This window comes from Orcinus orca, chromosome 1 (genome assembly GCF_937001465.1).
Source record: "Orcinus orca chromosome 1, mOrcOrc1.1, whole genome shotgun sequence".
NCBI lineage: Eukaryota > Metazoa > Chordata > Mammalia > Artiodactyla > Delphinidae > Orcinus > Orcinus orca.
In genome coordinates, this window is record NC_064559.1 from 32,019,410 (window position 1) to 32,044,430 (window position 25,021).

The 25,021-nt window shown below is 62.7% G+C and overlaps 2 protein-coding genes across 2 annotated transcripts; both read right to left on the reverse strand.

Moving 5' to 3' along the window:
• Positions 1-2,856: 2,856 nt before the first annotated feature.
• On the reverse strand, positions 2,857-11,426 carry ARL8A (ADP ribosylation factor like GTPase 8A). The gene is made up of 7 exons (XM_049709905.1): positions 11,003-11,426; positions 6,740-6,820; positions 6,370-6,443; positions 4,961-5,054; positions 4,695-4,762; positions 4,381-4,451; positions 2,857-3,916 (listed from the first exon to the last, which is right to left on the reverse strand). Exons 1-7 carry the CDS (start codon positions 11,123-11,125, stop codon positions 3,867-3,869), a joined length of 561 nt encoding a protein of 186 aa, XP_049565862.1. The 5' UTR covers positions 11,126-11,426; the 3' UTR covers positions 2,857-3,866.
• Positions 11,427-12,480: 1,054 nt separating this feature from the next.
• Positions 12,481-22,502, reverse strand: PTPN7 (protein tyrosine phosphatase non-receptor type 7). Its single transcript, XM_049709897.1, is given in 12 exon segments — positions 12,481-13,866; positions 14,027-14,149; positions 14,948-15,061; positions 16,371-16,528; positions 17,167-17,277; positions 17,590-17,727; positions 18,859-18,935; positions 20,078-20,162; positions 20,449-20,632; positions 21,041-21,117; positions 21,119-21,384; positions 22,182-22,502. Coding segments are annotated over 10 exon segments (1,086 nt in total). The 5' UTR covers positions 21,167-21,384; positions 22,182-22,502; the 3' UTR covers positions 12,481-13,866; positions 14,027-14,055.
• Positions 22,503-25,021: the final 2,519 nt, after the last annotated feature.

The window sequence follows — 25,021 nt, forward strand, 5'->3', positions numbered from 1 at the left end:
CCTGTCCAGCCTGGGGTCCTGTGGCTTTGAGGGCAGAGTGGACGGAGGGGCTTGGGAGCTGGGGCACTGTGTCCTCAGGCTGGCCTGAGCCCAGCCGTCCCTGGGAAGTAGAAGGCTGCAAACTTATCTCCCCGGGAGCCCCCGCTGCTCTTCCTCCCTCCCCACAAAGCCCCCATTCGAGGGCAACCAGCAGCCTGGGGGGCTTCCAGCCTCTCTGAGAGCTGCCCTTGTTTGGCTTCTTAGAACAGACTGTTTAGCCTACAGACAGCCCAGCTGCCTGCCCCCCGCCCACCCCCCCCACCCCCTTCCCGGCAGGCAGAGCTCCATCGACAGCCCCACAGAGCCTTCTTTCCTCTCTCTGGTCCCCCCCACCCCCCACGACAGGGGGCCCTTCCAGAGGCCCCTTAGCCCCGCCCGGGCCCAGCGAAGTTGGCATGAGGTCAAACAAAGGGACACCTTGGCCTAGGCCACAGACCACTCCCCGCCCCGCAAGCCCACCCTTCCCATCTGAAGCGCAGCTCGGGCTCCCGCGGAGCTCCTGCTGCCAGCTCTGCCTGGATCACCTGCGCAGGGCCTCAGGAGGGTCCCCAGGGCAGGGTCGGGGAGGCACAGGCATTGCCCAGTGCCCTGGGCCCCATTCTCCTCTGCCCACCCCACCCATACCCCCTGGCCTCAGCCTGGAGCCAGGCCTCCTTCCCCCACTCCTGCGGATCTTAATGGCCTTGTTCTCTCCCCCTGGCACCCACCCTCAGGACGGGTGATGCCAAGAGAGAGGGAGGCCGTTGCTAGGCGATGGCGCACACTCTTTGTGCTGGAGAGACACCCACCCGTTTCTCGGCCGACCGCTGCCACAGTGACCAAAGCCCCCAGCTCTGTCTGCAGCAACTTAAGACGGTGGGGGGAGCAGGCTGGAGAGGAGACCAAGGGCAGGCTTGCGGTGCTGAGGTGACCGGGGCCCTTCCCTCTCCCCCCACCCCAGCCCCAGTCCCAGATGCACCAGCAGCCTCCTATGGGATGGAGAAGGGGGGCCAGGGTGAAGGCGGGACGCGCAGGCTGAGGATGGGAGGCTGGGGGCGGGGAGGGGGCACCGCCGCATCCTGTCTGGGGGCTCTGCCACAAAGGGGCCCCTGCCCCTCCCTGCGGTTCTGAGGCCCTGCCACCACCGCTGCCCTGGGCCCCGCCAACGTGAGTGGCTTGCAGGATTAGTCAGCGGGCCAGCGGGCCTTGGGAAAGAGCCACTGTCTCTCCGGCTAGGCCAGCTGGGGGAACAATGTGGCATTTGTTGCCTAGGGGTCCTGGGCTTGGGGTGGGGCGGCAGCTGGCAGTGGACTTGAGCTGGGTCTTTAGGGGACCAACCCTGAGCCCTGATGTCAGCCAGGTGGAAGGAGGGCCAACCCACTGAGCCGCCCGGACTCCGTCAGTATGCGCACCTTGCACTGAGAATTGCCTCCCTTGGGCCGGACTGGACGCAGTTACTGGACCCCATCAGTTAAACAGGAATAACCCCCCTCACAGAGGCCTGGAGTCATTGAATGAGACAAGATACATAAAGCTCCCGGCATGACGCCTGGCACCTTCCTTCCCTCCCTCCCTTTGGGGGTTCAATTCTCCAGAACTGCAGAGCAGGCTTGGCCAGGCGTGCAAAGGGCCCCCCCATGCTGGTGTACATATACACAGTCTGTCCTACGAAGCACCTGCTGTGTGCTGGGTGCAGGCACTGGGGCAGGAGGATGCCTGCTTGCTGGCGACCAGCCCATCCTGTCTTATCTCCTCAGAGGACGCAGGAGGCGAGCAAGGCAGCTCATCCCTAAAACTCCCCATCCTGCTCGCCAGACCAGTGACTGTTGGTCCTGTCCCAGCCTCCCAGGCCGTGGCATCTCCAGCCACCTCAGCAGCCACGAGGGCCCAGGGGACAGCCCGGCCCCAGCTTCGACCTCCTCGACCAGGGGGCACGTGTCCTATCCTTTAGGGGTTGCAAGGAACCTGAAGTCATCTAGCTCCCTCCGCCAAATTCCATCTGCATTCTCTCCCCAAACTCCCCGGCAGTGGGGAAGCCCTCTCCAGGCAGGCCATTCCTCCCTGCGGTTCTGATGACCAGGAGGCTCCAAGAAGAAGCAGCGAGGAAGGGTCGGTGAGCTCAGAGCCACCAGGGAAGGCCCTGCTCCCAGGACGGTGCAAGTGGCTTCCTCCCTGCAGAGGTGCGGCGAGAAGGGGTGGAGCCTTCAGCAGGGCCTGACCTTCCGCAGGGCCGCTCCGTCTCCAGGCTGAGGGGAGCCAGGGGGCGGGGCTTACGGTAAAAGTGGGTCAAGATGGCCCCGGATTTGGGAAGCGGGGCGCGAGCCTCCGAAGCCACGGCTGCGGGCAGAGGGGACCAGCTCTAGGAGTGGAGTGGGCTGGGAGGGGCCGGGGGTGGGCAGGGAAGGGAGGGCACGGCCTGGACACCAACAGAGGAGCCGCTAAGGGTGGTAAGCCGTGGGCTCTGCAGGCCCGGCACTGCCCCCGCGCCCCCCAGGACAATTCACCGGCTCCGCCACTTCTGGCTGCAGGTGGGGGCCTGGACAGACTCCAGGAAGCGGGCTCCGTCCCGCACACACCGGGTGCAGCCGGGCAGTTCCGGACACAGACCCCCCTCCATTCCCCTGGCAGCTGCTGGCTCAGAGCTGGGGACACAGGAACGTCCGACTAGAGGAGGCGGCAGGGCAGGAGCCGGCGCGCTCGCGGGGGCTGCTCTGTGAAGGGCCATTGTGCGCCCGGGCGAGCGCGTGCCTCCCTTTGGCTGGGTGCGCCCAGGGTCGGGAACCAGAGTCCCCAGCCTGCCGGGCCGTGGACGGAAATAAAAACCGCACCGCGCACCCCCCCAACACAAAATTGTCATTTATTCTTGTTGTTGTTAGGAGGCAAAAAAATGTACAGTTACAAGAATCATTTTCCAAACAGAGGTTAAATATGAGCTGAAAAGTGTAAAAAAGGAAGAGGGACATCACTTTACAAATCATTAAACAAACAGAAAACAAAACCCAAAGAACCAACCCCCCATGCCGAGTTCTCTCCTTGTGCAACTCTGCAAAACGAGAACAGAAAATGAGGTGGCCCGTGGAGGTGAGGGCCCGGAGCTGGGAGCCAGGAACAGGCGGGAGGGGCTGCTAGGGCGCTGGCCTCCTGCCCCTTCGGCCCCTGGTCTCCGGCGCCTGCTTGTGCCTGGTGGCCATGCTGAGGCTGGGGGCAGAGAAGGGCGTCTCCGGAAGCTCCCGTCAGCCTGTGACATTCAAACACTGCGGAGACAGGCCAGACTGGGAAGTGGAGACAAACGGGACGTGGGGACGGACACCCGTGCCTGGGCTGGTACCTGCCCCTGTGCCAGCCTCACCTTTCCTGATCTGAACCGGCCCCAGCTAACCCCGCTATTCTCCTTCTCTCCAGACCGCCCCCTCCCAGATCCTGACTGGCCCCTGCAGCATCAAATGGTTGATTTTAGTCTTTGCTTAAATTAAAAAATTAAAATATATATACATATATATACTGTACACACAGGACAATAACAGAAGAGTGTGGGAAAGGGAAGCAGGGAGCGGGACAGGAGAGGAGGCGGGGCTGTGGGGCGGGGCTTCAGAGGGGGAGGGAAGCAGGGCGGCGGAGAGACAAAGGGAGAGGGGAGGGGGGAGGTTAGAGGACCGGAGGGGAGCAATTTATTTTACAATAAAATCGGGAGTTCAAACCTCAGCAGAACAGGACTCTGGGACCCCCAGAGGGCCCCTCCCCACACCAAGTAAGGAGGGGTGGGCTTGGGGGGCGACGGGGGTAGGGGGCGGGAGCTCGGCTTCAGATCCGGAGGGCGGTCCCTGGTCCGAGGGGGCGGGGCCGCAGTCTCAGCTTCTCCGTGACTTTGAGTGCTGGATAAGCCACTGTAGGGTGATGTCTGCGGGGCAAGAGAGGAGGTTACAGGGCTTCTGGGCTGGTTCTCCTGAGGGTAGAGCACACACCTGGCCGGGGCGGGGGGGGGGGGAGGGGGCGCGCTGCAGCTAGGGTCAACTCTAAGGGCATCACAAGCCCAGCTTCCAGCTGCCAAGCTCCGAACAGCCCCTGATGGGTGCAAGGGCGTCTGGCTGCGGTGAAAGAGACGGAGCCATAGGACGAGTCCCTCAGACCAGAAGGGTCCGACCCTACGACGTCACAGGCAGGGAGTGAGCCCCAAGGAGAGGGGGGATTTGCCCACGATCACACACCAGTTGACGGCAGAGCTGGGGTGATGCTCAGCATCGGGGCTTCCCGCTGCCTGTCCTGCCCAGGAGAGCCACGGCGCTCCGGGCTCCAAGGAGAGAGCCACCGGCTGCCTTCCCCTCCTGCCCCTCCCCGCGAGCGCAGCGACGCCCCCAGACCCACCGATGTTGTCCTTTTCTTTGCAGGAGATGGAGTAGCAGCAGATCTCTCGGTCCTGGATGGCAGACAGATTCCTGCAGGGGACCAGAGCTGTCTGCTGAGGTTGCCACTGAGCAAGGGGCTGGGGGCCGGGGGCCGGGCGCGGGGGCGGTCGGGGATAGAGGGACGGGGAGGGGGAGGGGCGAAGGGCGGGGCTCGGGCAGGCGCGCTCTAGCGCCACCAAGCGGTGGGCGCCGAGAGCAGCAACGAGCCCTCCGCTCTGGCGCCTGGGAGTTTGGGGAGCAGGGAGGAAGGACAGGGAAGAGTGGCCAACTCACATTTTCTCGATCAGCTCCTTCTCATCCAAGGCTCCCGGGAGGTCTCGCTTGTTGCCCAGGACTAGGACCTGCCAAGAAGGGAGGGCAGGGCTCGGTCCAGGGCAGCCACGGCCAGGCTGCCCCGAGAAGGGGGCTGGCTTCCGCAGCCCTGTTGCATCCGCACCCCTCCCTCCCCCCACCGCCAGCAGTGTTTACCCCCACCTGCCCCCAGCGGTCCCCGGCCTTCCCGGCGAGCCCCCGACCCTCCCACTCCACTCGGGGCTGACCGGGATGCCCTGCAGCTGGGGCTTGTCCAGTAGGTTGTGGAGTTCATTCTTGGAGGCCTCAATCTTCTCTTGGTCAGCGGCATCCACCATGTACCTGGGGGGCGGCAGGTGGGGACAAGCTGACACCACAGGCTGCGGGGTTGGGGGGGAAGGAGCTGCAGCAGCTCTGGCTCGACACCCGGGGTCTCCGCCACCTGGGACGGCTCAGGCAGGTGCTCTGAGAATGTCTTCTGAACTGATGGGAGTGAGAACCTGCAGGGGCTGCTGCGGCCGGCCCTTGTCCCATCCCCCAGACCTCTGGAGAAGCTGCTGCTCCGGTGGCAGCGCTGGGCCCCATAGGATTAGACCTAAGTCCTTCCCAGAGTGACCCGCTTACGTTCTCAGGGCAGGGCTGGCTAGACAAGGGGGTGAAAACAGCAAAGGAAGCCCCAGAAGGCTTTCCTGCATCAAAATGTTTTTTTAAAAATCAGGTTGGGGACTTCCCTGGTGGTCCAGTGGTTATAGGACTCGGAGCTTCCACTGCAGGGGGCAAGGGTTGGATCACTGGTCTGGGAACTAAGAGCCTTCATGCTGTGCGGCCAAAAAATTTTTTTAAATAATAAGAATAATAAAAACAAATCTGGTTACTGGGTGTAAGATAGGCTACAAAAATGTACTTTACAACACGGGGAATAGAGCCAATATTTTGATATAACTGTAAATGGAGTGTCACCTTTAAAAACTATAAAAAAATAAAAATACATAAAAATTTAAATTTAAAAATCAGATTAAAAACAACAAAAGCTGGGCTTCCCTGGTGGCGCAGTGGTTGAGAGTCCGCCTGTCGATGCAGGGGACACGGGTTCGTGCCCCGGTCTGGGAAGATCCCACATGCCGCGGAGAGTCTGGGCCACTGAGCCTGCGCGTCCGGAGCCTGTGCTCCGCAACGGGAAAGGCCGCAGCGGTGAGAGCCCCGTGTACCACAAAAAAAAACCAAACCAAACAACGAAAGCTAAATGATCTTTTGTTTGGGCATATATATACGTAGAATAAAATTATTTTTAAAAAGCAAGGAAGAGAATTCCCTGGCAGTCCAGTGGTTAGCACTCGGTGCTCACTGCCAAGGGCCTGGGTTCAATCCCTGGTTGGGGAACTAAGATCCCACAAGCTGTGTGGCACGACCAACAATGAAAGGAAAAACAAAAGCAAGGGAATGAACCACTAAATCATACAAAATTCAGGATAAGGGTGAGTCTGGGTTGGGGGTAGGCAGGGAGATGAGGAGGGACACACAGATGCTTCAGCATGAAGTGGTCAGTCCTCTGGTTCTCAGACTGGCTGGTGGGCGTCCAGAGCGTGTGTCAAAGCAAAGGCAGCTGCACACAGGTGTGAGTCACCTGCCAACGACCACGGCCCTGCTGCACACTTACACGATGGCGCTCACTCCTCGGCAGTAGCGCTCCCACATGCTGCGGAAGCGGGGCTGTCCCCCGATGTCCCAGAGCTGAGCAAGAGAGGTGAGCGGGTGTCAGCAGCAGGCAGGCCCCCAGTCCATCCTGGCTCCCACGTGCCCCCCGCCCGCCCCACCGGAATTCCTTCTCTCTCTACGTCCCTGACTCCTAAGCCTACCTGAGCTCTTTCCCCAACTATCCGGTCGGACCCAAGCCTCTGCTTTCCGCTAGCTTCTCCTCCGGAGGCCCGACACATACAGACACATGCACACACGCGCACACGTGCACACGCACACACACATCCTCTGCGGCCGTGGGCCTGCGCCCAGGGGCCAGCTCGGCCGCGCACCTTGATGGTCACGTTCCCTTTGGTGATCTTGCGCATGTTGAAGCCCACGGTGGGGATCATGTCCTCATTGAACTGTCCCGACTGGAAGGAAGAGTCAGAATTGGAAAAGGGGCAAAAATCGCCAGGACCCAGATGCGCTGTCCGCGGCGGCCACGGACCAAAAGGCTGCGGGAATGAAGCAGAGAGGCCAGGCCGGAGCCTCTCAGGCGCCCCCGTGTCCCGGGCAGCTCCCGCGCGCCCCCTGCTTTCAAGCAAGACGGGCCATGACCAAGCCCGGTGTCCACCTCACACCCGAGCTCCCGTGACAAAGAGGCCCCTCGAAGTCGCTCGACCAGGATGGAGACCTTCCTGAGGTCTAACCCACCTCTCTGTTGTTGGACCAGAGCCCCCTTTCTGTATCTAGCCTCCGGTGCGGCAGGTCACGTTAAACAATCTAGGTTTACACTTTCACGCGGTCAATGTTCACATGAGACCGAGGGTCGGTACGCCAGCCACGCCCCAAAGGCAACACGCAGCAAGCAACTTCCGGGTTTCTTTGTACTGTACCCATTTGTAGGATGGGTACCCCTCACCGTGCACCCCGACTAGACCGAGAGCTCTTGGGAGAGGAGCCGTGTCTACACTGACATGGGTGAATGTTCACCCAGTAAGTAGAAGTTAACCGTAATTCTGTTTCCCATAACCCACTTTCAAATTCTAACAATTCCCACGTCTCCCCTCTAAATTGTCTCTAAGATTGTTCTAAACTAGCCACAGGACTCTATTAAGGCCAGACCAAACTCCGCTCAAGGTCATCTCCACGTTCACATGTAGGACACCTCCGCTTCTCCCCCAGATGCAGGCTGAAGGAGATGGGGCTTACTTAACCTTGAACCTGAGGGGACAGCCTTGTTCCCTTACGATGTCACTGTCTTCTACCAGGTGGGAGGAGTAATTTGCCTAAGGCCACACAGAGTGGTCAGGGGCTCTGACCATTGGCCAAAGTGTAGGACAGGATGGCCTCTCATTCAGAGCCTGTGAGTCTGAATGAAACCCCCCCTGAATGAGACGGATGGATTCCCTTTTATCTTCAGGAATCACCTGAGCTCGTTCACCAAGTCCCTCGGATGTGAGCACTGAATGCCCAGGACTGACGCTCAAGATAAGACGGATGAGGGTTCCTAACCTGGAGGCCGAAGGGGGGCTCGGAGACCCCTGAAGGGGCGCACAATCTGTATGTGCACGTTTCTGTTTGTATGTACACGCCTCTGGGGAAAGGGTCTCTGTTTTTATCAGATATCAAAAGGGTCCAAGAGCCTCTAACAGTGAGGAAAAGGGAGTGCCCTGACGAGGGTTTGCTTTTGGCTAAGCAGGGAGAACCATGTATGCTTTAACTCCACGAACCCCAACAGGGTGCAGGTGGAATGGGGCACCCACTGGGCCCAAGCCCACTCCATCCCCAACCGGGCAGATGAAGAATGTGGTCCTGAGGAAGGAAGCCCAGCTCTTGTTTATCCCTCATCGTGGAGGAGCTTGGACAAGACACTTGGACCTCTCTGGGCCTCAGGGTTTCCTTCTGTGAAATGGCAGAAAAGGGTTTTGGTTTCCTAAAAATTGGCAAATAGGGCTCACAAAGTGCTTGGAAATGGTTTCCATACATGAGGAACCATCATGCTCTTTGGCCACCCAGAACATTCCCAGGCTCCCATAGAAATGAAAAGCCCAGCCTGGCAGAGTGTGATCCTGGACAAAGGAGGGTTCCAGGAGGACCCTCAGGGAGCCAGGCTCCCCGGCCTCAGTATTTCCAGTTCAGCTGTGAATGAGAGCTAAGCTGGAACCAGTCACAACTGCATTTCCCGGCTAAGGCCTCAGATCTCACAAGCTCCTCGTTCAAGGTCAGCAGGCACCCTAACGTCATCTGGAGGAACCCCTGGCTCAGACTTGAATGTCCTCTGGCTCATCCCTCCTGGGTCAGCTCCAACACTCCAAAGTGCTTTCTAATGAGTCAAAAATCCACCTTCCCAACTCTACCCCTTGGGTACCCCAAAGTTAGTTCTTCCCTTGGATGGCCTTTCACACTTGTGAGTATCTGAAAATGGCCTCTTGTTTCCCTCGGGCAAAACATCTCCTACTTTCCGGCAGCACAACTTCTTCACAACTCAGACAGTGAGTTCTGGGTTCTCAGATGCGCTGGAGAATCTCTTTGTGACGCTTCCCAGCTCACATTAGCCAGAGGAGCAGCTTACACGTGAGCTCAATTTCCATTTACAGTCGGACTCATACAAGGAGTAGAAAAAACCCAAATGGGTAAAAGCTAAGACAAAGAAAGGCCACAAGAAGAGGCAAAGGGGATTCAGAAGGTCAGTGGTGGGCACGGGCCAGAGCCCGGGGTCCTGACTCTTCACTTCTTTCTGAAAGACACTCCACTGGGATCATACACTGGTGGGCGACAATGCCGTGGCCCTGGAGGAGCTGAGAACTCTGGACTCGGGCACTCCCACTGCAGCCCACAAGGGATGGGTGTTCTGGAGAAGCCTGTTTCGAGGGAAATTCACGCTGCACTTTCAGGATGTGTGAGTTGAGGTGGCAAATTTATGTCATAAACATGAAGGCCCGGCTGGGGGAGGGGAGCCCGCGCTGCACCCCTCGGAAACTCCTGACCCTGGCAGTGAAACCTGCGACTCTTGGATTCCGTTTCTGACCTGCCAGAGCATCCCATTCTCTGGACACGACCAGGACACGGAACCGCCTGGGTTCCTGTGGACCCCCGCCCAGGAACACAGCTTTGTAAACGCTCTAGGAGGAGAGACTCCCTGGGGACCAGAGGTGATGCCCAGGCTGAGCCACGAGAGTAGCAGCGGCACCGACTGGTCCCCTCTCGGCCTCTCCCTGGAGACAGCTCCCGGATCTCGGCACCTCGGAGCGAAGCCACAGGCCCGCAGGACCCGAGGCCAGGCGTTGCGCTCCTGCTTTTGGAGTCCAAGTCAACACCAGGTCTAACCAGGAGCCTGCGACCAAGGGCCAGCGCCTGGGCAGACAGGAGCCCAGGAACCATCGCGCCAACAAACCCAGCCTGGGCCCGAAGAGCCTGTGCTGCTGGGTGAGCGGCCAGGAGCCCCTGGGCAGAGGTCATCACAAACACGTTTGGGAAAGGAAGCCAGTGCCCAAACACGCCATCATGGGGTACCTGCCCCCCAGTCTCCCTCCACCCTTCTCTTCGAGGGTGGGCAGGAGGCAGGCAGGGGAGGTACCCAGGCTGGCAGGTCACACTTCTCTGCTGACCCCTGTCATGTATGGCCGCTCCACAGCTCTCAGAAAGCCCCGTCTGCGGACGAGGGCCGGGTCCCCGGACACTTCAGCTCTGCCCAAGCCTTCCTCAGCCCCACATGCCCAGCCCAGCCCTCTCGGAAATGCAGGCCGCAGCCACTACTGCAGCTCAGCTCAAACACCCAGGGAGCTCATCTTCCCCTTTTTCGAGGCAGATTTTAACTCCTCCCCACCACTGCCCTGGCGCTGAAAGGCTTACACTTGCCCACCTTGGTCTTGATGACCCAAAGCCCTCAGAGCCACTCTCCCCTGTGTCCCCAGAGTGGACCTGCCCCTCCACCTCCAACTCATCCTCTGGGTCCGAAGCACCTCCTTCTCCCCTGCAACTTCCGGGCCAGGTGGGGACTCCGAGCTCCCTTTAGGATGCAGTGCGTCCTCCCCGGACCCCCAGCTGGACGCCACGGTCGGGGAGAGGTTCCCCGTGGAGAAGGAGTCTGGGCTGGAGCCCAGGGCCTCTGCCGATTCCACTCCCCCCAGGGATCCCTCCCCCCCGCCACCCTCGTCAATAGCACCGGGGCTTCCTCTTCCGGCCAGGAGGGGTTAATCCCCCGGGGTGGGGCCGGGCCGGCCCGGGCCCCCTCCCCCAGCCTCGCGGGCATCCGTCCTGCGACCCTCCGCGCGCCGCACGGGCAGGCCCTGCACTTTCGCCCCGTCATGCGCCAGGGTGCGGGTGCCGGAGGGGGCCCATCTCCGCGGGCGGCGGTCCCTCTGGCCTCGTGACACCCTCGGCGCCGCCGGTCCTGGGGCCCGGGCCGCGTCCCCTCGTCCCCCGCCCCTGCGCCCGGCCGTGCCATCCCGGCCCGGGCGCGCGCCGCCGGGTCCCCAGGGCCGTGCTAGGCCCCGCGCGCCCGGGCCCGCGTCTCCCCGCCGGCGCCAGCCGTGCCGGCCACGCCAGGCGGCGACCCGCTCGGCTGGGCGCGGCGGGGACCTGAGGCCCGGCCGGCCGGCGCCCCGTACCGCGATCACGTTGACGAAGGTGGTCTTGCCCGAGTACTGCAGCCCGACCAGCGTGAGCTCCATCTCCTCCTTCCAGAAGAGGGCCTTGAACCAGTCCAGCAGCTTGTTGAACAAAGCGATCATGGTCGCTGCGCCGGCCGCGCCCGGTGCCGGCTCCCCGCCGCCCCTCGTGCCCTCGCGCTGCGGCCGGAGCGGCCCCTCCCCGGTGCGGCCCGGCTCCGGACTCGGTGCGGGCGGAGGCTCGGCTGGAGCGCGCGGCCGCCGACGACTCGCTGCTGGATCGGCGCGCCAATGGGTGTGGCCTCCGCGCGTCCTTCTCCTCCCGGTCGCCGTCCTCCTCGCAGTCGTCCTCCTCCTCGTCCTCTTCCTCCGCCCGCGCGGCCGCCGGCCCTGCTCGCCCCCGAGCGGGCGCGCTCCTCCTGGCCGGGCCGGGCGGGCCGGGCTGCGGGTACGCTGGGCGGGGCGCCCGCGGCCTTCGGGGCGGGCCGGGCTGCTGTGCGCTAGGGGCCCTTGGGGAAAGAGCTCCGATTGTTTTTCGCCTTCCCGGGTTGCTGTGCCCCGATTGGCACCCGCTTCCTTCTTACAGGGCGGTGGGCCCGAGGTGGGCGAGGGCCCCGCTGAGCGGGACCATTTCCAGGGTGGAGGATGGTGGTCCGTGGCTTCCCAGGAAGCGGGGACGATGTCTCTAAGATCTTTTGTTCCCTAAGTCCTTGCCTCTGAGCATCTCTGGGTACCGGAGCCCCAGTGGAGGGGAACATCCACCTGTGAGGCCTCGTTAACCACGAGGTACCAGGGCCACTTGCTTAGGAAGCCTCTGGCCCAAAGTGACTTTTACTGGGACCACCACTAAAGAGAGAGAGTCCTGTGGGGGGTTTCCCGTGAGGGAGGTTTGTGGCAAATGAAAAAAGTTGGCCTGTTTTGGTAAAAACCAAAGTTTTCTTCAGGAGAGCTGGCGGTAGGAGGTGTGGGGCTTGCAGAGATGCTGGTCCTGGGAGGACCCAACCCCGGGGCTGCTGGACCCCCTGAGCCCACACCCCGCTTTGGGCGTGCCTTCCTACTTGGCCTCCACAGGCACTCACGTGGCGTCTGTGGCTTCAGTCAAAGGTGCGTAAAATTTCAATCTGAACCACACCTGCCAAGCCCAGCCGAGTTGACCCCAAATGATCTGTTGCCGAAGTGGAGGAATCACAAAGTCCTGGCCCCGTGCAGTATCCTGGGTTATTAAGTTATTAACTTACATGGGCTTTCTAGTCCTTGCCCTCTGTGAGTCCCTCTCTAGCGCCTAAGGAACACCTCTGCCCGTTTCCCAGACTGACTTCAGTGTCACTTTGTTTCACGCGGCCCTGGAAGGGCTGGAAAAGTGCACGTCTGGGGTGAAGGTCAGCAGCCTGTTCTTGGCCTGTGGATTCTCACTCTCTCTACTGATGTAAAGAGGCTCCAGAGGCCTGAGAGGAAGAGGGACAGAAGGAATGACTCAGTCATCCGCGAAGTCTTTATTTTCCCACCTGGTCACTCTTCAGAGCCTGTCCTCAAGTTCTGGGACGGGGTTGGGGTAACAGCACCCAGGGAGGGGAGGGGAGCCTGCCACCTGTGCGGTGGCTTTCCTCCTGTGGGGTCTGAGCTCAGGGAGGACCAGGCGCCTGACGGCCCAGCACCCAGCGCCACGGGCCCCGGGAGTGCCTCTCATAGGGCAGGAAAGCTTCAGGAGGGTGTGAGCCCATTCCCAGGCGGTGAGGAAGGAGGAGACCAGCAGCAGCATTAGGAAGTCACCCTCGGTTCCAACGCTGCATGTTTTCCAGAAGCGCTGTCTGAGGAAAAGGCCAGCTGTTCTCCGGGACCCAGCTCCTTGGGGGGTTCCTCGGAGAACTGGCCCCGGCAAAGGCAGCCCCCAGGGGCCAAACACCTGGAAGGATGGTGCCTGCCTTCCCCCCATGGGCAGCCCATCTTGGATTCAAGGATTAAGGATTTGGACGCCTCCCTGGGGTGTGGTGGTCAGCCCTGACATAGAGCTGGGGCGCCCTGGACATCGTGTGGATGTGAGGTGCGGAGGGGAGTTAGCTCTCCGGGGTAGACTATGGGGGGTCCGGGTTCAGCCTGAGCCCCTGGGTCCACGTAGGTGCTTTAACCCGGGTCGCTCATGGCAACAGCCAGCCGTCCAGGTGTGCTCTGCAGGGAGGCGGCCATGGCGGGGCTGCTTGTCTAAAGTCAGGTAGCGCCCTCGGCCCCATGCTCGTCTCTTGTGTCCTCCCTGGGTACTCGGGGTCCCTTCTGGGGTCCGAAGGCAGGCACAGGATGCTGGGCCTCCCTGGAGAGTAGCTGGGGTGGGTGGCCGGCAGCTACGGAGGCAGGGGCAGCCGTCTGGGCCTCCAAGGGGTCCACACACTTTCCCTCTTCTAGAGAGTTCAACTGTCCCACCAGGTTAGCTCCATAGCCTGCTCCCCGGACACTCGTGTGGGCACAGGGGCAGTCTGGTCCCTGCTCTCTTTGGGGGGTGTCCAGCCTCACGGATGTGGGTGAAGAGGCCCTGCTAGGATGCTGAGGACTCGGCCCAGGTAGCACCAGGCTTTTCCCAGCTCAGGTCATCGGCCTGTGCTCGGGCTGGGCCAGGGTGGGGGGCGATCTTGGGGTCACTCTCTCGCCAGCCCCAGGAAGGGGGTGCAGCTGGAGTGGCTTCTAGGTGCTCCTCTGGTGGTTCTCCCCCGGTGGCAGTAAAGCACCTGATGTCCATGCCCGAGGAGGAGACTGAGGCCCACGCGGCGTTGCAGGGACCAGGATGCCCGGGCCTCTTTCCCAGCTCTTGTAGAGGTCAGCCGCCAGCTTTAAGCTCGGAGGGACATGGGGGGGCCTCTGCAGGGAGCAGGGGAGTGGGCAGTGCTGGAGGACAGTGTCTAGCCCTGTCCTCACCGTCCAGCTTCCTGTGACCCCAGACACACCCCGAGGGGCACCCTGTTCCCATGCCCACTCAGGGGGTTCCCCAGGTCACAAGGCCCACTCTCCCAAACCCACCTTCCCAGGCCCAGGGAGGCGGCCCTGCGCGGGGGAGGGTGCCAGGGTCAGGGGCTGGGCTCCTCTGGCAGCTGGGCGGCATACAAGGCCAAGGTGTGGTGCAGGAACTCGTACTGCTCCGCGGTCTGGATCATGCCCCCCCTGCGGGGAGAGGTGCACAGGCCGTGAATGGCGGTCCAGAGGGGAGAGCCTGAGCTTCCTGAAGGCCTGTCGGGCTCCTCCTTCCAGGTGCGTCCTCTCTGCAGCAGACCCCTCCCGCTGCACCCTCCCCAGCCCGCGGTGGGGGTAGGAGGGGCCCCATGCGGGCAGGCGTCTTCTCTGACCCTTCAGCTCCTGGGGAAGAACCAGCCCCTGAGTCCCCAGGCTGGGCCAGGAACATTCCTGACCCCAAGACTTCCTCTTCCCGGTAATCTTAGAAGTAATAATTCTATATATGTGTGTAGTAGGTGCTCGTGTTCCCCAAATACTTTCACATCAGTTAACTCATTCCTTACAGCAGCTCTCTGGGGAAAGGGCCATTGTCTCTCTCTAGATAAAGAAATGGGGACCCAGGGAAGCACAGTGACAGCTCGGTGAGATGCACCCTGGTCCTCTCTCTCCAAATCCAGTGAGCTTCTGTGCATCGCCTATGGCCACCTAGTTTCTAGAACCAACCGTACTCTTTCCCCCCACCTTTCCCCTGAGTAGGGAATTTGGAAAAACAGAGACAAGAAACAGAAGAGGTTGAAAGATCGGGTAAATCCACAGGGTGGCCTATTTACCTCTAGGCGCCCCACCTCTGCCCCCCGCCCCGCCCCCCGCCAGAGAGCTAAAATTCTAGATAGAGATTCTCGCCAGGGTGTGAGCTGCAAAAGAACAGCTCTTGGAGCGAAAGGGGCCGCTTCCTCTCGCACAGGAAGTGCCTGGTGGTGAAGGGCCCCGCTCAGTCCGCAGACCCACCTGTCCAGCCGCAGCTGGCACACGATGCCCAGAATGTCCACTTCCCCTAGGGCCTTCAGCTGTTGGCAGCCAATGCGGGTGGCGATGAAGCAGCCAGTCCGGCCGATCCCTGCGCTGGGTCCAGGGGTCCAGGGAGGGGGCGGGGAGGTCACAGGGGGCCGGGTGGGTGGGGAACAGAAGGGAAATAGGGAGGCCTCCACGGGGCGCGGGGTGGCCACGGGGGCGTCTGCATCCCTCGCTGGCCTCCCCCTAAAGCCGGGCCGGGTCGCCCTCGGGTCCCTGTGGGCGTTTTGAGGCGCTCCCTCCTGGTCGGTGGGGGGCAGCAACTTCCTGCTGACGGTGCCTATGCTGGGCTGGATGACCCCGCGGAACGTCCTTCCCTAACCACGCCGCGTCCTCACAGCTGCTGGCGCCCGGCCCCCTTGCCCGCCTCGGTCCTGCCCACAGTCCTGTCCCTTCTGCTCTGTCCTGCCCTTAACTTCCTCCCTTCTTCAGGAAGTCTTCCCCTGTGAGCCCCGGACCTCCCAGCACTGCGTCTGGGTGCACCTGCGGGAGGGGTTTCCCAGCCCCTCTGCCTGTGCTTTTGGCCGCTGTGTTCTAGTTAGCATGTGCATCCCAAACGCCTTCCTTATTTTAAGTCTGTCCCCTGCATCACTCCACTTCTTACCCCGTGGCCTAAGTGTTCTTTGTAACTGGCAAATCCAGTTTTCCGAGCCAGTCCCATGAGGCCCCTCGTCACTTATCTTCCAGGCTTTTTCGTCCTTGCCCCCTTCCCATGTGACTCCGGCGCCTACTCGCTGACTCTGCTCCCAGCATCGTGTCAGTTTCTAAACTGCACCCCTGGGCCTTTACACGTGCTGCTCCATCTGCCTGGCAGGCTTCCCCGCCCACCCCCAACACCTTCGCTTGGCTAATCCACCTTTCAGGTCTTAGCCTGGCTTAGAGGTCATTGCTCCCGGAAGATGTTCTCTGGCCAAAGTCTGGGCTGGGCGACTTCGTTCTGTGCCCCCCCCCCCCACTCCCCATTATGTCCTCATGCTGCGTCCTGTTCGTTTCGTTGGCTGTCTTTCCCACCAGACCATAAAACTTGGCAGAAACCAAACCGTCTTGTTCACAGCTGTCTCATCTAACACTGTGCCTGGCAATACCAGGTTTTCAGTAAACATTCATGAGTGAATAAATGTGCTTCCTGACAGCGGGGATCATGTTCGTCTCCTGCCTCAGCAGACTGGGAGCTGCCTCTCTGGACTGTGCCTGGGTGTCCAGCCCACACGTCCAGGTTGTGCAGCCAGAGGGAAGGACAGAGCGCTTGCTGAATGACCTAGAGTTTCCTGTCCAAGTAAGACCTGGGCCTGCTCTGCTTAAACTCCTTCCCAGGAGGGGCCCAGCGGGGAGGAAGGGCTTCGGGGGAGGGGGCACATACCTGCAGTGGACCACGATGGGCCCACTGTTGGCAGCTGTCTCTCGGCTGTCCTCCACCTCGGCCACCAGGCGCAGCAGGGGCCCAGCTGACTCTGGGGTCTGGTGGTCAGGCCAGGCTGAGAAGAGGATGTGCTTCACTGACCGGCGCTCTTCCTGGTGCTGGGTGGGGACAAGGCATGAGAACAGGGCACAGGATGAGGGCATCGCCCGTCCGCTTCCCTGGTGCTGGGGCTGGAGGGAGCCCGAGCAGAAGACGCCAGCCTGGTCCCGTTCATTTTGCTCCACCGCTCCCTCCTGGGACACCTCTGGGGAGGGCGGAAAGACCCAGGTTCCAGTCCTGGCTCTGCCTCCAGCCAGCACGTGACTTTGGGTGAGTCCCCTGACCTCACTCTCCTCACCTTGAAAATGGGACCATGATGCTCGGAGGATAGAGAAACGCTTTGGAGAGCAGAAGATGCTACACAATAACAGATGCGTTTTTAAGCCCTTTTACAAGTTATTAAGCATCTTGTCAAACGGCCCGCGGTTCCTCCAGCAGTGACTCCAGGACCCCGCTCCCTCCTCCGGCCGCTTGATACAGACAGTTGGGCCTTCCTGGAGGTTCCCACATGGATCGTTGGCGCTGCCCTACTGGACTAGAGGCTCCCTGAGGGCGGCACCCACATCTCTCTTCTTCTGGTCCCAAGCAGCTCTTTACATGTGGGTTCAAGCAGGTTTCCCTGAGTAAACCTGTGCCTCCCAGGGAAGTTCCAGAGAGTGAGGGTGGCCCAACTTCCCTGTGGACCAGAGGGCGGTACCTGGATGGTGAGCTGCCTCACGGCATACTCCGGGCGCTCTCTCACGTCCTGGACCTGGATGCGGAAGGGCCCGTAGGTCTCCTCCTCCATGGGCCAGTAGTGGACACACTTCTGGGGGGAGGGAGCTGGGAGTCAGGGGCCAGGGCAGAGATGGGAGCCGGGACCCCCCCCACACACCACCTGCGGCATTTCCACCCCACTGCGAAGGCTGGGCTGTCCTGAATTTGACACCTGCAGATAAAGTGCCCCCCCACCCCTGCTTCTGGCTGGGGCTGGCCTCCCTGCCAAGTGTCTCAGGAACTGACAGGTGTCCTCAGCTCCCATGGGAGGCCCCTGCCCGGAGCTGCCCCAGCAGGGTGTGCTGCAGACGTGGGTGCAGCCTGTCCGTCTGGGTTCGCCAGGGACTGCACCTCAGCCTCCTACCTCCTTGCCCTCTTGGAGCTGTGTCAGCATGACGATGAGGGACGTCTCCTCCTGCCACACCATCTCCCAGAAGTCTGACACGGTGTTGGGCATAGGGCCCTGGGTGGCGATGTAGGCCTTGTCCTTCCCACCGTATCCCTGCAGGCGGAGGAGGCCGGGGAAGGGTGGGCGGTGAGGCCAGGGCCCTGGGGCGGCCAGACCTGCAGGTGCCGGGCTCAGGCTGCAGCCAGGGACCGTGCAGCCCGGACACACACGTCACGGACACACACACCAGACGCCACATGGCGGACACGACACGGGCTCTGAGTGAGAACATCCGGGTTCCAACCCCTGTTCTGCTCACTGCCTGTGCAGCCGGGAGCGAGTTTCCCAGCTTCTGGTCTGTAAACGGGGAGTAATGGCCATCCAGCAGCACGTGGTGCAGACCAAACTCTACGAAGTGTGTTGGGTTGAGTCTAGCATCTTTCAGGGCCTCTGTGACTGTCCCCTTCCTCCCCTGCTGCTCTCTATTGAATACTAGCGCAAAGGGCGAAGAAACAGTTCAGTAGTTATTGAGCGGATGTTTCCCTACGTGCTACTTTGTGCATTTAGCAGCGAGGCCTAGCACACTCCTGCCAGCCTTTTCTCTCCGTTTCAGGATCCTCAGCTTCTTGCTCCTCAGGGGACGGTGAAATCCAGACTCCCCAGACTCCCCATCACCGGGCCGCGTTTCCCCCCCCAGGCGGCCCCGGGCTGCGGGCTGTTCACCGGGGCACCCGGCCGCGGTCCCACCCACTCTGAGCCGCTAGAGGGCGCAGTCTGCACCTGCCGCCTCCCACCCCCGCGGGCTGACGCTGGGGATGGAGCCCAGCTGGCCTCCCCGCCTCCCGGCTCCTTGACTGAAGCCGTCTCCACGAAGGAGGGGCTGCCTGGAGCAGCGAAGGCCAGAGGGGAGGGAGCCTGCCGAGCGCCCCCAGCTGGCGCTGCACCTTCCGTGCAGACCTGGGAGCCGCAGGCTGGGCCTGGCCCGAGCCGCCCTCCGCGCTGTGAGGCTGGCAGGGGCGGCGGGACGGGGTGCGCCCAGGAGACCGGGGTCTTCCTTCCGGCGTCTGACGTCTGCTCTGTGCTCCCGCCTGGCGTCCTGGCCTGTTTGCGCCGGCTTGGCTCGGAAGGGCTGTGGCAGCCGTGGTTCGGAGCTGGGACACCAGGTGCCCCAACCACCAGCCGTGCTAGGTGGTGTCCTGGGGGTTCTCTGGACACAGCCCCCCCACTTCTCCGCCGGCGACTCACCCGGATGTAGTTGGCGTTGATATAATCTCCGTCCTCCCGGCTCTGCCCCCGACCCAGACAGACGCGGCTCTGGGGGTCTAGGAAGTAAAAATCAGCAGAGGCCACAGGTCAAAAGGTGACCAGCGAAGCAAACTCACGCAGGGCCAGAGAGAGGAGTCCTGTGCTTGTCACGGCACCTGCGGATAGCAGGTGGCCGATACCTATGGCATTATTTCATATGCACGCAGAAGGGAGCCACCGAATGTTCCTGACCAGCAGTGGGCCATGGTCAAAGAAGTAACTGGGAAGGTTCCCTGGCTGGTGCTGGGCAAGATGGACAAGCGAGGAGAGGGCCTTTACTGAACGACATTCTAGTTTGGAGATCAGTGAGGCGCAGAACAGGGTCATAGCAATACAAATGGAAAAAGAGATATTGTCTCCTGAGAGGCCGGACTGGAACTGAGACTTCATTCCACCCCCAGGGCGAGTCAGCCTGGCTGTCCGTCTAAGGGGGCCTTTCTCCAACTCCAGTCCAGGCCGGATGAAGAAGCAGGCTCCCCAGGGCCAGCTGGTCTGGACGGAGGGTGCCTCGGGGCCAGGAGCAGGGCAGTTCCCCTTCCTTGAGTGCTAACAGCCCCTGGACTGGCCCAGGCAGGCAGAGGGCTGTGGCCTCCAGACTGGGGGTTCCTGGAGGTGGCCTGGCCAGACAAGGGTGCTCTGAGCGGAGCGGGAGGGGAGAGTGTCCCCAGGCCTCGTGCTCAGAGGGCCTGTGCCTGCCTCTGAAGGACAGGAGGCGCTGACCCCGGGACCGCCATCTGCAGCCTCCTCACCGCGTCCATCTGAGGCCCTCCAGGCCCCTCTCGGGGAGCCGTCCTGACGGGGCCTCTCCCCCCGCAGACCTGTGTGGGCCCTTTCCCACGTGGGAAGAAGAGGAGGAAGGAGGTTTGGTGCAACTGGCTGTGTGACCTCCAGCAAGTTACACAACTTCTCTGTGACCTGGTTTCCTCATTTGTAAAATGGGGATAAGAACACCATAGACCGGCTTCCTGGGGTCACACTGAGCAGCGCTGGCCTAGCATCACCCTGGCTGTGGTTACTTGCTCCCCTTCCCCGGCCAGGCCCCGATGTGGGCATTCCTCTGCCGGAAGAAGAGCCTCTGCATACGGCAGCTCTCTCCTGGCTGAGGCTGTGTTCTACCTTCTGAACACCTCCAGCCCCAGGCCCCTGCCGCAGTCCTTACTTGGCAAGATGGTCTTGTATCGGTCCTTGGAGGCATGGCCAGGAATATCCAGGTCTTCAGGGCTGACAAAGTTTGAGGGGATCTTCTGGCGGGGGGAGGGAGCAAGTGAACAGCCAGCCCCCTTCCAGCCTCCTCTCCCTCCACCTTTCCTAGTAGAGCTGGGACCCAGCTGTTCGTCCTGGCATCAGGACGCAGGTCTAGATGTGGCGGAGGGCAGAGGAGGGAGGCTGGGCGGGTTCCTTCCTGGAGACCCCAGGGTTCTCTCTCCCAGGGGCCCAAAGGGGACAGGCCTGCAGGCCAGGGTAGAGTGGTACCAGCTGGCTCTCCTGATTCAGAAGGGCAGTGACGCGGAGGGGACCCCACGTTCTTACCAAGAATTCCTCTTCCAGCTGCTTGGGGCTGGGTGGCTGGTGTTGCAGGGCCCGGCGGGTGAGGGGGCGCCCGGCTGTGCGCAGAAAGTGCAGGGTGACCTCCTGGGGCGTGCGCACCGAGCAGATGGGCTCCACGGTCCCCAGGGACCGCACATCCAGCATCAGAGCCACATTGGAGCCGCGCCTGCAGCACAGACAGCCAGTGCCCCGTGAGCCCACGCGCGCCGGCCTCTGATGGTTACGATTGTTACGGGCACCTCTGGGGGGCGGCTCCTTGTCTCCCCTTGCCCCAGAGGCCCCGGGCCCTGTGCACCTCCGCCCCTTGTCGGCCAGAGCTGGTGCCCCCACTTCCCGTTCCCGGCCCGGCCCCTAAAGCTCTGACCAGCATCCAGGCCTGGAGGCCCCGGCCCCCTCCAGGGGTGCTCAACCCCACCTGGAGCTTGGGGCGCAGGTGCGAGGCTGACGCAGAGCTTGTGCCCCAGACAGGTAAAAGGCATGCAAATGACATGCAAATGAGCACATCTGGTTTCCTTCTCCTGGAGAGGTGGCGAGGGTCCCGCAGGAGGGAAGCCCCTCCCGGAAAAGGTCTTACCTCTCCTGCAGGCGCACGTGCTTCTTGGCTGGCACCTGGTCAGGTGGAAGCTGGGTCATGGCTGCCCTCAGGGGAAGGGGTGGCCGGTGGCTGTGCTCTGGAGTGCCCCCCGCGGGCCTGGACCATGCTCGGGCGGGGGGGCTGGGCCCAGGGGAGGCTCACTGGGCCATGACCTTTGACCTCTGGGCTGCCGGGCCGGCCAGAGGAGGCTCCCAGGCCCAGGCCGGCTTTCTGCTCTCTGGCACCTCTGTTTTCACTGGGGTGTCTTCCGTTCCCCAGGAAGTGGCGGTGTTTTCACCCTGGGAAGACCAGGATCTCTGCAGGGGCAGCCAGGAGGCGGCAGCCTGTGTTTAGAGTGAGGGCAAGATGAAGGGTAGAGACTGTGGGTGAAGATAGGAAGGAATCGGGGGGCGGGGCGGGGCGGGGTGCTGCCCCAGCCCCACGCTGGAGGCCAGGTCAGGGAGGGCGAGGGGGGAATACAGCGGTTCTGGATGGAGGAAAGGCTCACACACACCCTTCCTGGGTGTACGGGGGCCTCCTCTGGACGGGAAGGTGGAGGCCTCCTGCAGCCTTGGAGCCGCCAGGGTCCCGGGCGCGCAGGCTGCTGCCGCTTCCAGCCCCAGGGGCGTCCTGGCTCCTGGGGTCTCTGTCCAAGGACGGAGGCTGGGGGTGTTTCCTTCCTCCTCTGCCCATCCCCCCCCCCCAGCCCGCCTCGGTCGGTAACCGTCACAGGAAATGGCCTCACCAAGCCCTTGAGCGACAGCGCACATGGGGAGGCAACAGCTGGGGGCACAAGAGGGGGCACAGAGGTGGTGGGGGGCCCTCCCCTGGGGTACGGTCCCCATCTTCCAGACCAGAGTCCCAGCTTCCGAGTCCGGGAGGGGCTGTGGGGTCACCGCGCCCGCAGGGGCTGAGCGGGCAGAGAGGCTCTCGCAGCAGGAGGGCCTCGTCCGCCTCTTCTCTCCCTTGGGGGCCCTGCCCGGCCCTCGGGGACGTCAGGGGGTCAGCACCCGCGCCCCAGCCGGGCGCCGTGGCCCCGGGCACCCTCCTGCTCGTGCCCCCCCAGACGCCCTCCCGTGTCTCCCCAGGTTCCCACAGCCCTGGCCCGCGGGGCTCCTCCCCGGCCCGCCCAGGTACGTACTGAAGCAGCTGTGTCCCCCAGCGCCTCTCGCCAGCTGTCTGTCTGTCTGTTGGTCTGTCTTTGAGGGCTGAGAAGGCTTCAGGAAGCCAGCTTCCTCCCTCCGCCCCTCCTCGCTGCCACCCACGCACGCCCCAGCTGCCTGCTGCCACCACCAGGGGTCGGCGGCCTCCCGCCTCTGCCCCTGTGGGGGCCGCTGGCCTGTCCTGGCACCTTTGCCACAGGCCCGGCCCTGCTCGCTGGGAATGGCCGAGGTGCTGGGCCGTTCTTGACCACCCGGCCCCCTCCTCCAGGGCATCTCCTCCGGGTCCTGGGCGCATCCAGCCTCCGCCTAGCTCCAGGCTGCCCCGCAGAGGCCCGGGTACTCCGGCTCCCACGGACCTCGGCTGGAGACTGATTTCCACTTCTTTGCTTCTGCCTCGGAGCCTCGCCTGGAAGCCCTCGCCCCTTCAAGCCGCGGGAATCATGCCAGGCACAAACAGAAGTGGGCACAGACTGGGTGGGACAAGGGGAGGCAGGAGTTCTTGCTTCCCAAGGGGCCAGGCTCAAGGGTCATCCCAGGCCCTGAGCCGCACCCCGGCACCCAGCTGCCTCTGGCCTGAGCCAGGCCAGCTGCCCTGGGAGTCGGTAGTGAAGACAGCTTGGAGGGTAGGAGGGTCTCGGGGCTTTTCCCGTCCCCAGGCCCAGAGCCCTGACGTCTACTCAGAGACCCATGGAGAGCGGACAGCCTCTGGCTCTCACACCAGGGGACCCCCCCTGTGTCTTCTTTGCCGCTGGGGCGCCTGAAGCCTGGGCCTGGAAGGGGGGTGCCCAAGTCCAAGACCCCAATGGCCCACCTCTGCCTCACCAGCGGGCCTCCTGTTGGCTCCCTGCTCGGCTCCTGTCACCTTGAAACAGTCCCCACACCCTCTGCTCCCGGCGCCCACAATCCCATCCTTCCCCTTCCACCCACTTCTCTGATTCAGCCATCCATCAAAGGGGGACAGCAAAAACGCATGACGTACAACAGGCCCGGGGGTGGGCACGCAGGAGGGGGCGCTGGGGAAGGGCTGGCCTCCAGGTGGAGAACAGGATGGCCCTCTGGGGCTCGGGAGGTCCAGAGCTGAGGAAGCACTCGGCTCTGGTGCCCAGACAGGGAGGAGGGGGCAGGAGCCTGGGTGGACCTGTGGGGTGTGACCTCCGCCTCAACTGGCCCTCAACCCCACCCGTGTTTCCACTAGTGGATGGCGGGGGCCTGGGGATCAAAAGGGGGGCAGGAGGGGATTGGAAAGAGGGCCACCCACTCTGGGGCAAGCTGTTGATTGTTATCGAGAACAGGAAGCTAGGGTACCGCAGGCGTGGGGAGGAGGAAGCGGGTGAAGCCCTCCCCAAACTGCTCTGCCTGCGCCCCCAGGCTCTTAGGGTCTGAGCCCTCTGGCTGTGAGCACGCCTCCCTCCAAGGTTTGAGAAGCCGGAGGTTGAGCTCTTGGGTGGAAAGCAAGGAAGCTGGGGGCCAGGAAATGGGGAAGGGGGGTGGGGGGCGGGTAGTGGTTGGGCGTTAAGCAAGACCCCGAGGGTCTCTCAGCTCCCTTTAGGTGTGTTTGGGGTAGGTGGATAGTCACCTTGCCTCCTGCCCACTCCTCGCCCCTTTCCACTCAGAAACGCCTGGACATCTTTGGAGGTGCAAACACAGCTGCGGGGCGGGGGGCGGCACCGCCACAGGCCTCAGAGAGGACAGAGCCCTGCAACAGCCCCGCAGCCTGGCCTGGGGGCTGGGGGTCCTGCTGTGCCTTGGCTGGGGTGGACTCTGCCCCATCCAGGCTGCTGGGAGCACGTGAAGGCCTGTATGCCCCAGGAGTGACTCCTGTCCCCGAGCCCCCCCCCACCCCCGCTCCTGGCGTGAGCCTGCCCCCAACAGCTCTCGGGTGGCTCACTCCAACTGCTGACTTGCATCCAGAGCTGGGTTCTGGGGTGCAGGAAGCCAGGAAGACCCCGCTGAGCCCTTGCTGAGACTGGAGAGTTACTGCTCCTCCCTGAGGCTCGGGCTCCTTCGCAGGATTGCCGCCCCCCCCCCCCCACCAGGGGCCGAGGATCGCCCCTCCCACATCGGTGAGAAGGTGGAACCGGGCGCTCAGAGCTGTCAGCTGGAGAAGCGGCTCCGGGAGGGCCAAGGGCGCCGGAACTGTCCCCCTCCTCACTGCTCCCTTTCCCCACCTGGCCTTCACGCACTGGGCCGCACTGTTCCTCTGCAGCCGCTCCCCAGTCCCAGAGCTGTGAGCCCCAGGGTCCGGAGCCCCCCAGAGGGGCCGGTGTACCGGGAATTCCCACAGGCACTTGTTCCTGCCGCACCTGCTCGCCCCGGGGTCAAAGGCTGCCACCGATAAAAGCCCCGAGGCAGGGGTCTCGGGGACTGGGCCAGCTGTGGGGGCTCTGCACCCGGCCACGTCCTGCTCCCCTCCCCGCCTTCCTCTCCGCTCCTCTCCGGAGAAGCCCTGATCCCGGCACCCCACGAACAGCCCTCAGATCCTGGGCCAGCCCAGGCGGCTTCCATTCCGCGTGTCCCTGGCTGTGTAGGGGAGACAGAGACCTAGAGAGCTGGGATCCGCGCGGAGGACGCTGCAGAGAGCCCGGCTGGGAGGGCTGGTGGGAGTGGCTCTGGGTGCCCCCCAGACACCCAGCCCCCACCCGACCCAGTTTCCTGACACCTCTGGGTGCCGGCTGGTGCAGGGGACTTTCCATACTTTTCAAGCCCCTGGCTGAAGGACCCGCGTGTAGGCTGGCCCAGCCACCCTGGGACTCCCGGGAAGAGCCCTATTCTTTGCTGGAACTCAGGCCACTGTAGGAGGACTTCAGGACAGAACAGA

Coding starts and splice junctions, on each gene's coding strand:
- ARL8A (XM_049709905.1), bottom strand. CDS start 11,125: ATGATCGCTTTGTTCAACAAGCTGCTGGACTGGTTCAAGGCCCTCTTC. Junction 6,821..11,002: donor CCTTCGTCAACGTGATCGCG/GTACGGGGCGCC, acceptor TCTTCCTTCCAG/TCGGGACAGTTCAATGAGGA. Junction 3,917..4,380: donor CAAAGAAAAGGACAACATCG/GTGGGTCTGGGG, acceptor CTTGCCCCGCAG/ACATCACCCTACAGTGGCTT.